A 14,551-nucleotide genomic window follows, 5' to 3' on the forward strand; every position below is an offset into this window, starting at 1 on the left:
TCTTGAGGTTCTTTCCTTCCATCTCCCAGGAAGGCAACCTTCACTCCTGACCCAGAAAGACTGCCATGATCCACATGTACAAGCAATGCACCAGGCCGTCCTCCAGGGGGGCTCCCATTGGCTTCCTAAGTCCATCTTCGTACCATAAAGCTTTTTGCTGACATCCAGAGTCTAGGCATGTCTCTTTTAGACATGACATTCCAGTCAAAGTCTTGGGTAATAAATGTACAGTTAGAAACTGGAAGAAATCAGATCCTTATTGGATCCGATTTCATGCAAATAAACATACTGCCATGAAAGTAATAATACACATTGAGTTTCTAAATTCTGGAGGAATCGAGTAGGGAGAAAAATATAAATGTTTCAATATTGCTACAATTTACCAAATTGCTCTAGGAAAACAAATGTTTTTTTTTATCAGCGATATTTTGAATAAATTCACAAGGACAATAGTTACCCTCAGTTTATTTAAGTCCCACAATCAATTCTTATTTTCACTGATTATCCACCAACATCTTTACAAACTCAGTTTATTCCCAAGAGCCCCACAAATCCTCATCTGTTTCAAAGGGATGGTCTGAAAATTTATTCTGAGAAACTTACATTTTATAATAAGTCAAAGTCCTTTCCATGGATCTTTTGAAAAATGTGATATATTTGCAAATGCAACAGAGTAAAACAATGTCTCTAAATGACAAAAACACATTTAAAATGACATGGTTATATATCTGATGATGATGCAGTTGACAAAGGAATTTGCTTTTTTTGTAACATTTTAAGATAACAATCAGAACTATAAATGAAAGTACATCAGACTAAGAAATCAATTCATTTTTCCCCACTGTCAACTTTACCTGGAGTTTCTGTTGGGGAATAATAGTTGGTTTTCGAAAAATCAAAAGGAGCTTTTGGGTTTTTCATTTGTCATTAAAGTTATCACCTTGCTTTACTGTCTACATGTGTGCCTTTCGTTTCCTTTCTTATTTCCTTTTTGCCCATTTCTATTTCCCTTCTTGAGAAGTCCTGCTCCACTGCCCTTGCTTTCTGCATGTCTCTTTCCGTTATCCTTTCTCATCTTTTTTCACTTCCTCAGTTTCTTCTCTTTTTGCTCCTTCCCTCTTCACAATTTTTTTTGATTTGCACAGACCCCCCTCGACTCACTCTAACCCTCTACAATTTACACAATCCTTCTGCAACTTTCCTACTTCCTTTTCATCTGCTTTTTTAAGTCATCCAGAAATAACCAGTTTAGAATAACCCACTTCCAATTCTATTTCCTTCAAAATAGGTTGCCTTTTTTTTTTTACCAAAACCATAATTTTCCCAACTTAATTAGAATTCTCAATTTTTAGTGACAACCAAAAGTAACTAATTAACATTCTCTTAGATTAACATATTTATGAATACATTTTATAACTTTCAGAAACAATTTTTTCCATTTGCAAATACATTTACATTTTAAAAAGGCATAATAGAGATAACATGAACTTTTTCATAAGCACGGGCAAAAACAAATATACTTTATCTTAATAACTTCGAAAGACATCATTTTAACTTAAAATGCTTACTTGGGTTCCCAGTGATGGCTGCATTCCTTTAGTACGCTCAAGAGCAAGCTATTTAATTCTCTAGTGACCTCGACAGCTTTTAGGAGGCTGGAGAAGAGGTGGGGGAGATACCAGGCTTGGCATGGCTTGAGCTGCTTAACTTTAAAAGCGTCTGTATTTTATCCTTTTCCTTATCTTACTGAGTTTTACTCTCAGAGAGGAGAGTGAAATCTTTTCCTCTCTTAAAGGATCTCTGGGGTGGAACAAACTGTGTGAGCCAGGTTGATGGAGTCTTAGATGTGGCACCTGTCTTCCTGCTCTGTGGGTCTGTGGGTGGAGGGCTCAGGAAGGGACGATGTCCTATGTCTGACTTTCTGTCTGAGAGAAACTGTCCCCTGACTGTCTCCTTGATATGGTAGACACTCCAGTTCCTCCCTGTGTATGCCACTGGTACCTTTCAAGCAGCTACCTTAGTGCTGGAGCTCAGAGAAAATGAATCTGAGCATGGGTTCTTTGAGAGGAACTGCTTGGGACTCCTGAAGTTCCTTCTACCAACTCAATCCCTGATGGTTTTTGCAGGCAGAAGTTATGGGGATTTAATCTTCCTGGCACTGGAACCCTGGCCTGAGGGGTCTGGTATGGGGCTGGGACTTCTTGCTCCTGAGATATCCCTCCCCAATTTTTATCCACCACATGTGGATATGGGACCAGCCTGTTCCACATCTTCACCCCTCGTACCAGTCTGGACAGATGTGGTATCTTTAATTCTGCAGTTGCCAGACTTCCATTCCACTCGATTTCTGATGGTTCTGAGTGATGGTTGTTCTACATTTTAGTTGTAATTTTGATGTGGCTGTGTGAGGAGGCAAGCTGTGTTTACCTGTGCTGCCATCTTGATAGGAAGTCCTTTACCCCCCTTTAAGCCATTAATTTTAACCTATACTGAGTAGAATCCTCATGATGAAACAACTTGAAAGCTTGCACATTAGAGATCTTATCTTATTTACCAAACCTTTAGCAAAACAGTTCTAATTAGTCTAAAATGCGATCTAACAGACTCTCTGAAGGAACCGAAACTGAACCACTCCTTTCAAAACAGAAGCAAAACCAAAATCTAAAGCAAAGACAAAGTCCGAGCAAGCATTCTAAAACTAACTCCTCTAAAAGGAGAGGCTGAGACTACCCTTAGACTCTTATCTCACATCATCTGGTACTGGAAACCACCCTGATAAGGTCCAAATGCCACAAAAGCCTAAACAGCAGAGCCATTATCTCACAGAAATGACCTTTACAAGGTCCAAATGGCATAGCCGGAAGGGTGGAGACAGAGGATTCCTGGGGTATACAAAATAGCAAAGATCAAACCAAGTCTCCAAAGGATAAGAAAGCAAAGAATAACTCTTAACCAAGACAGGCAGACAGAGAGAAACAGACTTCCTTTTGCAGGGGAACAAAGAAACGAAACTAACATACAATTACAAAGCTGTATGCAATGAGAAAAGCAAACAGTACCCAAATCCAAACTGAAAGAGCACGCCAACCAAACCCCACACTGGGGAAATGGGGTTTTTTTCTTGTCACTGAGCCATGCCTACTGCTAAGGGGTGCCTATGAATTCTTACAGAATCCCAACTGTTTCAAAGAACCTGAGTGGTGGGGTAGGGGCTTCTTTCTGGTTGTGCGCACCAGGGACTTGCCCAGCCTAGCCTTGTCAGCCCACCAACAGCCCGGTGCCTTTCAGCAGCAATGTGTTTAAAGGCAGCCGGTGCCTGGACAGGGAGAGCAGGAAGAGTCCCTGAGATAAAGAACTCTCGACAGCTGCTAGAAAATTTCTGCAGTCCCTGCCATTGGGTCAGCCTGCCACAAGCAGCTAGGACTCCATGCTGGTCTCTCTGGACCTTATCGGAGTCCACGTTGTCCCATCTGGAGTCGCCAAAAACTGTAACTGAGAGCAGGTCTGGCTACCTGCTGCTACAAAGCCAACAAAGCTGCTACAAAGACGTGGGTGCTGGTATAAAGGGAAGTGGTTTATTTTCAAGGCCAGCAGCCTGGAAGATGAGGGGCTCGTCTCAAAGCCCATTTCCCCTTCTCATTGGAGGCTGAGGTTTTCAGAAGGAGGGAAAGGGGAACAAACAAGGGTGGGGGTGGGTTGAAAAGTTCTCCATGTCTAGTTCCAATAAAGCAGGTTATGGTCTGGTGTGCCTCACGCTGGTTTAGTCATCCCGGATTCATGTCATCCTGACTCCATGGTTGAAAGTCAACAAATCTCCTGGAACAAGGATGCCTGAAGGTTGGCTGTATCTTTTGAAATTAATTCTTAGGATTCTAATACAAGCCTGCTGTTCCTCTACAAGCTGCACATCAGTCAGAGTCAGCTCTTACAGAAACAAATGGCAAAAGAATGGCAGGGTGGAGCCCTGGCTGATGTAGCTCAGCGGATTGAGTGCGGGCCTGCGATCCACACGATCGCAGTTCGATTCCCAGTCAGGGCACATGCCTGGGTTGCAGGCCAGTTCCCAGCAGGGGACTCACGAGAGGCAACCATACATTGATATTTCTCTCCTTCTCTCCTTCCCTTCCTCTCTAAAAAAGAAATCAATAAAATATTTTTTAAAAAATGGTGGAGTGGGTTCCAATTTCCCGCCAATACAATTTCCCACTGTTACCATAAGTGAACCTTCTTTTCACTGTAACCTCACGGCAGAAGGTGGCCAAAGACTGTCTCCGGCCAATTGTATAGGGGCACTACTCCCATTCACCAGGGCTCCCCCTTCAGGACCTTATCACCTCCCAGAGGCTCCTAATACCGTCACCTTGGGGAATTTCAACAAATGAATTTGGGGGACACAAACATTCCATCTATAGCATCCCTATAGCTACTTTACTGAGCAAAGATTTAAAAAAGGAAACCCTTGTGTTCAAAGACAACAGCCAGAGTATGGAGCCCAGATTCAAAGGCTGGTCCTACTGACACTTACTGACCCTGTTTTTTCCTGTGACTTCATTCTTTCATCTCAACCACCACCAGGTACTCTCCCTTGCCTTCCATCAGTCTTCTGTGATTTAGTTGGGAAAAACTGTTTTGACTTTTTATTAACAAATATACTCTCCAATTTAAGGAAAGCTTTATGGCGTTAAATCCTATGGGTGTCTGCTCATCATAGTTTTACAATTCAGTGTTGCAAAGCCATCATAATTCAAAGCACTGCTGGCTTGGTAATTCACTTCATTAATGGTGCCGCCTGAATAAAATACACAGCCAGCTAGAAATAAACAAATCCTTGGAAAGTACGCTAATACATTCCAGAAGCAGAGAAGGTGAGACATATAGGCAGAAGGAGGGTGAAAGGAGAAGGCAGTGGGGGGGGGAGAAAAATCCTATCATGATAAAGAAGGATTTTATGGGCCCATATATACTCTGTGCACTGTGTTTTTAGAAGGCATTTCCGAGACATATTGGAGAATTAATTATGAATCTTTCTCATTTATATCTCTACCTGTACACCTTCTATTCCCTCACCTCCGATATCCAATTTGTTTTGAAGTCCTGTCAGACTTATCTCCAGAACAGAACTTAAATCTCTAAGCTTCTCTTGGGGCTGATGGACAGCGTGGTGCTGTCGTCCACACCTGTATCCCAGACTCCTCTCTTTCTGGGTACTCAAGATGGGTGCTCTTTTCTGACTCCCACTTGGCAATCAGATGGGGGGGGGCATGGGTCTGCTTTGGTGGCGCTAGAGCACTCAGATGCAAGGTCAGACTGTGCCCCCAGCATGCTCTTCTTCTGCCACAGCAGTTATGGAAGCAGGTTGCTGGAATGAAGGTGCCCCAGGACTACTTTTGTTGGGAATTGCTCTGCCTGGTTTCAGGAGCTGTAAACCCCCCGTAGATAAGGCTGAGTGAGCAACCTCTGGAATGCGAGCCACAAGGAGGCAAAGCTTGTCTCTGGTAGCAATCGCTGCTTCTGCTTCCTCCCCTGCCCCCAATACATGGTCAGATAGTCCATGACAAGTACAGTTCCTCAGAGGAGGGGCAACCTAAGCCAGACACAATCACTTGGGAGGCCCTCATGGAAGGACTCAGGGGGTTGCAACAAAGAGGGAGTGATGGACCCTAACCCTCCAGCTATTCTGACATAGCCTGAGTCCCCATGTCCTCTGGGAGAAGTACTTCCTGGCTCTAATCCACTAAGCCTGAAAACCTGTGATGGGGAAGGTGGCGCAGCCCCTTGCCAGCTAGAGCAGAATCTGGGGTGATCTGGCAAAAGAAAGAATTCCTAACAATCCTGTGAAGCCTGTTTTGCTAAGAATGCTTTTAGTTAAATGATAAAGGCCCAAGCAGAAAATAAGTTTGTTCTCCCAAAGTCTTGTAGCCCCTTAGCTAATAGTCCCTGACTCAGAAGAAGCCCTAACGGTTCTTTGTATACTGTATACTATCTATTGTTTACTGCCTGACAATGATTAATAAGCTGCACCTGTACTCCTGCGCAAAAAAATAAAATAAAATAAAAATAAAAGCCTGTCTAGGCAAGGGTCAGCACGCTCTCTCTCTCCTTGAAAGAGAGTTGCCAGGCTGCTCCAAGCCACTCTCCACTTGAAGGGGTGGCCAGGCCATTTGGAGGCTCTCCCCACTGAAGGGAGTAGCTGTGCCGTCCCTTTTCCTCCACAAGACTCAGTAGTCCGTGTAAATTTGTCTCATGTCTCATCCATGATGCTGCGGGCACCGCGAGCCCTTGCATGCGTCAACTCTGAATCCGTAAACAGCAGGAAGCCGAGCTGCCCTAGAAAGCCATGCAGTCGTGCAGTGGGCATTTCATGAGCAGGTGCCAGAACTCAGTGATGTAAAACGACTGTGAGCTGGGTGTTGTTTTTTATGACATTACATTTAAGTTGGCATCATGCCTCTCTTAAAACCCCGTGGATGCCTCCTAACTTCACCCCTTTTCCTGCAGCCCTGCTTCCCCTCATTTCATTTCTCCATGTAGTGAACCTCTTAAAGCAGACACCAGGTCACATTGCTCCCCCACCCCAAACCTTCTATTGCTTCTCCTTCTTATCTGAATAAATTCACAACATGCTTTCTCAGGCCTGTGAGCTCTGGCCCCTACTCCCTGCTCCAAACATCCGTCAGCCTTCAGCTGTGAACCCCCCACCTCCTTCGTTCAGTGCCTCAAACACTCTGGGTTACTCCCCATACTGGGCCTTTACATGGGCTTTTCCCTCTGCCTGCAATGCCCCACCCCACCCTCAACTTCCCAAAGTCCATCTCATTTGGATTATTCTTGAGATCACCACCTAAATAACACTATCTCAGAGGCCCCTCAGTGTGCAGGGGTCTCTGCATTACACTCCTCCAAGGCACCCATTGCTGTGTTAATGATCTGAATCACAGTTCACAGTTCTGCACTGTATTCACTCAGGTGGTGTTTGGTTCGATGTGTCTTTCTCCCTGACCAGACTGCAAGTTCCACTAGGGAAAGAGACCATGCTTGTTTTATCCACCTCTAAGCATCCTGGTTCCAGCCCCCAGCCCCTATTAGGCTGTCTTTAGCAAACTCCCTCAGGATGGTTAAATACACATATTAACAGGAGTCAGAGTTGAATGCACAATTTTGAAGTCTAAGGGAAATGATATGTAATACATTTTGACCATATCTTGTATCAGGTGTGGTAGCAACTGCTTTACATGCTTTCTATGTCACTGTATACATCCGGACAATGACACTGAGGGAAGGAATGAGGGAAGTGGAAACTGGTGCCTGGGGTTTAACTAGCTTGCATACCTCCATGAGGCTCCTTAGGCAGCCCGACTCCATAATGCCTCACTTTTTTATTTGGTTTTGTTCCAAATCCAATTTCTCAGGTTCATAAAAGCAAGAGCAACAGGCCCCGTATCACAGTTACTGTAATAATCAAAGGCCAGATTTACCTTGTGTTCTTCTGGAGAGAACTATTGATCTCCTGTGTCTGCACGCTTCCCACCAGAGACATCATCTTTTAAAAATGAACTCTGCTTACACACGCAATGATTAAAACTACTCGATAACTATTCATTGTACATAATAACCTCCAAATATGAAAATGCAAAGTCTTCCATAGGCGACCCTTTCCTTTCTGACTGTATAGGCTAAGCTTTTTAAAAAAAAAAAAATTAGATCTGTGAGAAGTGAAAACATTAATTTCCTTTTCTGTGCAGAAATCTAATAATGGAATAAAACCCAGACTTTATCTGGGCACACTTTAGCAGTTAAATCTGCTTTTTGTTAAGAACATCTTAGAAGCTCTCCTTTTCAATCAATCTTTCTGTGAAATCTCTTTCGTGGAACAGCACCTGTCTGAGTGAGAAGCCACTCCCGCTGGCAGAGAGATGCACAAGTCTGCACCTTGGCTTCCAGAAGTTATCCAACAAAACGAAACGGTAAGTTCTACTCTTCATGTGTGACTTCATTTAACCATAACCCTTTTATATTCAAAACGTTGTATAGCATCTTTGACATCATCTGGAAAATAAGACTGTGTTCCTGCTCAGGCTTGACCTTGAGCTTGGAGATGCTCCCGTGGGTGTGGAGGTTGGAAGAGCAGCTGGCCAGTGCAGCCCCGGATTGGACCCCACAGTGGGGACTCTGCCAGTGTGCCCCTGGGTCACATTCACAAAAAACTCCGTGTAGTTTCTCTGGCTACACTTCTACAGGCCCTCAGTCTTCCTGAGAATCTTATCAACATTCTGGACCTGATTTTAGAAAAATGCACCATTGTATTAAGTTGCTTAAAATCCCAGGAAGTTACCAAATTCACCCCAAATCCCACCTGTGGCTCCCTGCCAACCTCCCCACACTTACCTGCAATCCTGTATTTTAGAGAGTTTGTGACACCGTCTTCTCCACATTAGGAAAAGGAGATCTAAAAGCTATAAAGCTTCAGACAGAGAGGAGGCCCTGGCGGCCTAAGAGACAGAGGGCAGAGGCACTGCCTTGCCCGCGTCTGGACGGGCAGGGGCTGACAGTGCTGGCCAGGAAGAGCCTGTGGGGTGGGGGCATGTGGTGACACCTGGAGTCTCCCTCAGAAAAGCTAATCAGAGTTGCATTTTACCGTGGCCTGGCCTGACAAAGTAGGAAGATTCTTCAGGGTAAGAGGCATCGCGGATTTCCTCACGCCAGTCTCGTGCAAGAGACACCAGTAACTTCCCCTCCTCCATATTTTAATATTTTCTCATTCTCTTCCTAAAAATCTCTCCCCTCTCTGTTTGCTTCCTCCCCCACTCGTTCCTCCTCTCTCCCACTCCCTTTTTTCCTCTGTCTCTCTCTTTCTCACCACTCCCCACCTACACACACTTCTTCCTCTTATATAGTGTTTGTGGAAGGAGAGTTTAAAAAGACGACTAAAATCTATTCACTCCCTTCCCTGAGGGTGTGGGAGGTTGTATGTGCGTGTGGGGGGGTGGGGAGAAAGAAAGGTAGGCAACCTTGTCTAATTTCTCGCTGTACCTCTGGGTTATAGACTAATGATTTTGTTAGGAGAACGAGACCTTATCCATTGAAAGTCCCTAGCAGGCTGTTCCCTGGCTAAAATATTACTTATCATGAACAGAACCCAGGATTTATGAGGCACATCTCCCTGGAGAGTGGCACCCAAGCCATCCAAGTCTCTAGGTATCAAGGGCAGTGCTTCATGTTTTAAAAATTCTTCCTCTGCAAAGAACCTCACAGACCTCACCTTGAGACTTCACCTCCTATTCTGGGCCAAGGTGCATGCCCAGGGCAGGAAGACAGGGCCAGGGAGGCCACCCTTACTGTCCCAGGCAACTCTGCTCTTTGCCTGACTGAGACTCTTGCTGACTCTATCCTTGAAATTGTTGGGAAAGCCAACAATTTGGCTTTTGGGTACAGGGTGAGATTTCTGATTTGAGTTGATCTGGTTTGACAGTCCAATCCTGTGCGTTAGCTCCATTTATCACAAAAGGATAGCCCTACTAAAATTTTTGTTCTCCTTAAATCCCAACTGACGAGCCCTAAGTTTCCTGGAGAACTTGACTGTGCTGAGGACCTTCCATTTGCCACACCTGATCCACTTTTCTCTCCTCACTACGGTTCAGTCTGGGTCATTCTTTGCTCTGGGAGGCCAGCTTACAGAGACTTCATCTGCAGGCTCCTTTGTGTCTGGTTCCCTTTGACCTGACCCAGAGAATAGCACTAGAAATTGATCAGAAAAAGGGAAGAAGGAAAAGCTTTCTCCCTGTGGAGTTGTTCCAGCTCGGTTACACCCTTGACTGAGGGACATTGTTGCATCCAGAATGAAAGCCATGACTTGTGTTAGGACCCCTCCTTTCCCCTCCCTCTGAATCTTTAGTTTAGGAATAAACTGTAAGCAATTCACTGATATCGTACTTGGGTTTCCCTACATTTGGCCCAGGCCTTTAAGAAGAGTCCCTCAGATGACACAGTTCAGGCCATCATTCCTGCCGGGACCCTTGCTCACTAGCTCACGCTTCTCTTCTCGAACGACAAAGTCACTGGATTTGGGTGTGGACCTAAATTGGCTCATGCATCATGGATGACACTACATGTTTGTTTTGACCCTGAGGAACATTTGTTTGTTGTTTGCTGGGCTCTTCCTGAAATTTTTTCTGAAGGACTCAAACTCTGAACGTCTTCAGGATGAAAGGCATCGTGTCCCACGAAGCGTAGAATCGGGAACAATCTGCCCTTGCTCTACCCCTCTGCCACCCCTGGGACAAGCCAGCTGTACTCCTTGCCAACATGTGAAGTGGTTTGTGAAAGTTGCCTTTGCATCTTTTTCTTCTTCCTTTTAAATCTTCACCAAAGAATATGCTTCACACAGGGCGGGGAGAGAAAGAGATGAGAGAGAGAGAGATGTTGTTTGGTTGTCATTTGTATGAGCTCCAACCAAGGACCCGAATCCACAACCCGAGTATGTACCCTGACTGGGGATCGAACCTGAAACCCTTTGATGTGTATATAGGACAATGCTCCAACCAAGCTACCTGGCCAGGACTGCCTTTGACTCCAACTTTTTTCCTGACGTGAACTCGTTTTGCACCCCAAAGTGACAGAGGTCCTCAACCTAAGGCTGACCCACAGAGGCCCATTGGAGCAAAGCATTTGAGTCAGCATAAGGGGAATTCTTTCATCCTGAAAGTGTTCTTTTTTTCCTCTCTTTCCTCCTTTCTTTCTCTCTTTTCTTTCTTTTTCATTCTTCTTTTGAGAGCCAAAGCAAATTTTATTTAGGTAGAGAAAAAGGCCTAGGATACAGGTTCCTGGAGACAGGACCCTGGGTGAGCCGGGAGGAGCTGTTGTGCCCGCTGCTCTCCGCATCCCTGTGCATTGAATACAGGCCCAAATGGACACGGGTGAGCTCACAGGTGAGTTGTGCTGGAGTGTTCTCTTCTATGGCAGAGAATCGTACAACTCTCCTATGCACATCCACAAAAATGATTAACGGCAGCATGCTAATCAGAATGCCTCTGCACATGCCATCATGTTTGCCCTCTCACTTTTTCCTGTTGGTTTGTTCTTGGTGCTAAGACCTTTTCTCATCTACTCTTTAGGGGAATGGCTTTCCAATACGTACTCAATTTTCAGCTAGCTCGTGTAATTAGCCTGCACTGGTACTCTGTTCCGCAAAGGTCCAGAGAGAGCAGGCACGAATAGCCCATTGTGGTGAAAGTGTTATTTTGCACATAAGAAACTAATTTTTCCAGTCGTATTGTCTATTGTCAGAAACTGTGCATTCTGCAACCAGTGCTATTACAGACTTATGGGACAATCAGGAAAGCTATTCAGTGTATGGTGATAAAAAGTAATGTTATTTTCTTAGAAATAATTATTTAGCTCTATTTTTGTCATGGTCTGTTGAAGTCTTAGAATTTTCTCTTTCTTTAGCCACTTTGTCGTTTTCAGGTTGCTAAGATGGAATTAGAAGATGGAGTTGTAGTGGGAGAGAAATTGATCTTTTTCTGCACTGGCCTTGACTCTGTTTTTGAGCCAAAGAAAAGCTGTCGCCATTCCGAGGACTAGTGGGATAGAATACTATGTTTCACGGGGTGGGGGCAGGGGGGTTATTGGGTTTTTTTTCTTCTTTTTTTATTCTCTGTTTAAGAAGACTGAACTCCACATGGTACTTCTATCCCTGGTGCCTATCACAGACTCAGCACATACTAATTGCTCAGTAAGTTTGTTGAATAAATATAATTCTTAAGTCTTTGAAGCATTTTCTCTACCATCTCTAATTTATAGCTTTTAAAAAATTATCCTGAAATCCATAAACTTCCACTCCTTTTTTGAAACCACTTTGTAACTTCTCTGACACTTTCTCTTACTTTCAATCTTCAGGGTTTTTTTCAGTGTTTTCCCACCTTATCCTTTCCTTTTGAATGTCTCTCTGGGTTTCTTCAGCTCAGTCCTTTTCACTAGGCTATCTCCCAGATAAAATATTATACTCCATTAAAAATGCTGTGTACCCATCTTAGCACTCCTGGTTTGCTTCTTTTTCAACCAGACAGATATTATCTGTAATTTCTTCTGCCTATATTTTTAGAAAAAATGATAATTGCATGGATAATCAAGCTGTTCATTTTAGCCCTCATTGCTTAAAACTGATTGTTCTAAGAGCAGATATCCGTAGGGGTTTACCCAGGGAATGAACCCATTGCTCCTTCCTGGGTTTTTCTGCTATGTCTGTGCCTTTTTCTTCCTTGTGCTTCTTTTCCATTTTCCCAGAGTATCCTGGATCCTGAGAAAATGTACATTTGTAGTTGTTCATTGTCTGACATTTGGTCAGGGTAGATGAACTGCTATAGAAAATCCCCTAAACCACAATGTTATGACACAAAATTTTATTCTCCCTCATACAACACTCAATACAGATATTCTTTCTTGAAGAAGCAACTCTCCGAGTGCTGACTTAGGGATTCTTCCATCATACATTGTAGCCACCTTCAGCAGATTATACCAGGCTTGCTGCTGAAGATGAAGACACCATGGAAAGAGCACACACCACTTGGAAGAGGCACACATCACTTGCATTGTTTGGAACTTGCCCATCTAGAGGTTTGGGGTCATGTGACTGGTTTGGGCCAATAGAATATGAGTGTGGTTGGTGTGTGGTTGACACTGGCAAATGTCATGTCTATCTGGGAAGCTGTTTGCAGCAATAACTCTATGCTATGAAAGGAAGCACCAATCAGTGGCCATGAACCAGATATGTCTGCCATGTATATATTACATCATTTCACTATTCTCATCATTCTAATGACTATCAGCCCTTAAGGTGTTTCATAAAGGTGGGAGAAAATATTTTTTTAAACAACAGCAATCTCTTACATCTTTACACACTGGAGTAGTTAAATTGGTATCTCCAGTGAAAAGAGACTTTGAGATCTTCTCAGGGACAGAGTGCAAACCACTGCTGTATAGCTTCCTGAACAATTGTTAAGGTGAGAAAGATTGACTTGCGTGCCAATCATTTTTTGATAAGCTTCAAGTTTTCATATTTTGGGACACAGCCTTTGTATAGGCTAGGTGTGGCCTCAAACCATACATTAGTTGGTGAGTGTGTAGGCTTGGTGACCTATTTCATGTGATATCATTTAAAATGACCTAGAACAATAGAATCTTCTGAAAGGAACATCTTAAAGGAGGCCCATAAAGATGCTAGTTAGAAGGCATACCTTGGCAGGATGAAAGGCAAAGCAAGTTGAATTCTTGCCCTAAATGCTCTTCACTATTTATTATCTTGGAGAGTGAATTGCAACTTGAAGAGAAAAAGTATAAGTTATGGCACATAAAACTTCAAAAAACCCAAATATGAGCATATCATTTGACAGCCTGCTAACAAAGCAGGTTCCTAAGTTCCAGCCTGTCTGTCAAAAAAAACAAGTTCAGTCATTTACGAGATTTCCTTGACACAGAATGATATACTACTTGTTTCTACTCAGCTTTAAATCTTTGTTCCTTTCATTGCTTCTGAAAGTGATATCAATATTTTGTCTTCTCGTCTCTGACCCTTTAACTTACCTTTTCTGGCCAGCTTTTAAGAGCTTCAAAATCTAACATTCCTTCTTTCCTTGGTATATAGGTCAGAACAAAGGTGTTAACACAAAACTGCCATTCATAACAGCATGGTACATTCCTAGTATCTCGGGAAATTTCTCTTGGTAACCAAGGTGGTGGCAGTGTTCGCTAATATAAAATTTTAAGTAGGGGCAGATGAACTAATAACAAAGCTGTAATAGATGTCCCCAAAACTATTTTTTGTACTTACAAAATAAAAATTATTCCAAATCTATTTAAAAGTAGTTTAACCATCATTCTGTACATCAAAGAATGCATAAGAAATAAATAATCATATAATTTAAGAACTTGATGTAATAAATTGCTCTAATTCATATATCTTTGTGTTCTTAAAATGAGAATGTATAATTTTTATTTTCCCCAAAACTCCAATTTTCTCAGTTTAAACATAACAAATAAGATTATGACTCATAATCTCCATGTCAGGCAACTGGTTAGTGGGAGAGTAGGAAATAATTGTTTTGTGGTTGTTGATGTTGGAAGATAACCAGCATAATCCCGGTCTGATTTTCTCTCTCTCTCTCTCTCTCTCTCTCTCTTAAAAATAATTGTCCAAGTACAGTTGTCTTTATTTTTTTCCATTACTCACCCCCACCCCAGCCATCCCCACCTCCCACCCTTGATCCTACCCCCCTTTGGCTTTGTCCATGGGTCCTTTGTACATATTCCTTGATGACCCTTCCCTCTTTTGCCCCCATTATCCTCTCCCACCCCCCTCTGGTCACTGTCAATTTGTTCTTCATTTCACTAATCTGAAACTTTCTTAATAATTGATAAGTTTCTTAGTGTTATTTTTTACCGTGCTGCAAGATTGAGATAGTGTTATTATATTATTATAACTTCATCAGTGGAAATAAAACTTCATTTTCCCTCAGGAAAATTGAAACACTGAGTTTCTAGTTACACTGAATGTCAA

The 14,551-nt window shown here is 43.1% G+C and overlaps 1 protein-coding gene across 1 annotated transcript in view; it reads left to right on the plus strand.

Annotated features, from left to right (window-relative positions):
• The window catches only part of ST8SIA6 (ST8 alpha-N-acetyl-neuraminide alpha-2,8-sialyltransferase 6), a 132,322-nt gene that overhangs the window by 60,071 nt on the left and 57,700 nt on the right, over positions 1-14,551 (plus strand). Inside the window, exon 2 of the mRNA XM_037161695.2 lies at positions 7,875-7,964. Within this exon, the coding sequence (XP_037017590.2) occupies positions 7,875-7,964 (90 nt within the window). The remainder of the gene's footprint in view (positions 1-7,874; positions 7,965-14,551) is intronic.

This window comes from Artibeus jamaicensis, unplaced genomic scaffold (assembly GCF_021234435.1).
Source record: "Artibeus jamaicensis isolate MK-2021 breed Jamaican fruit bat unplaced genomic scaffold, CSHL_Jam_final contig_426, whole genome shotgun sequence".
In the NCBI taxonomy this organism is placed as follows: Eukaryota; Metazoa; Chordata; class Mammalia; order Chiroptera; family Phyllostomidae; genus Artibeus; species Artibeus jamaicensis.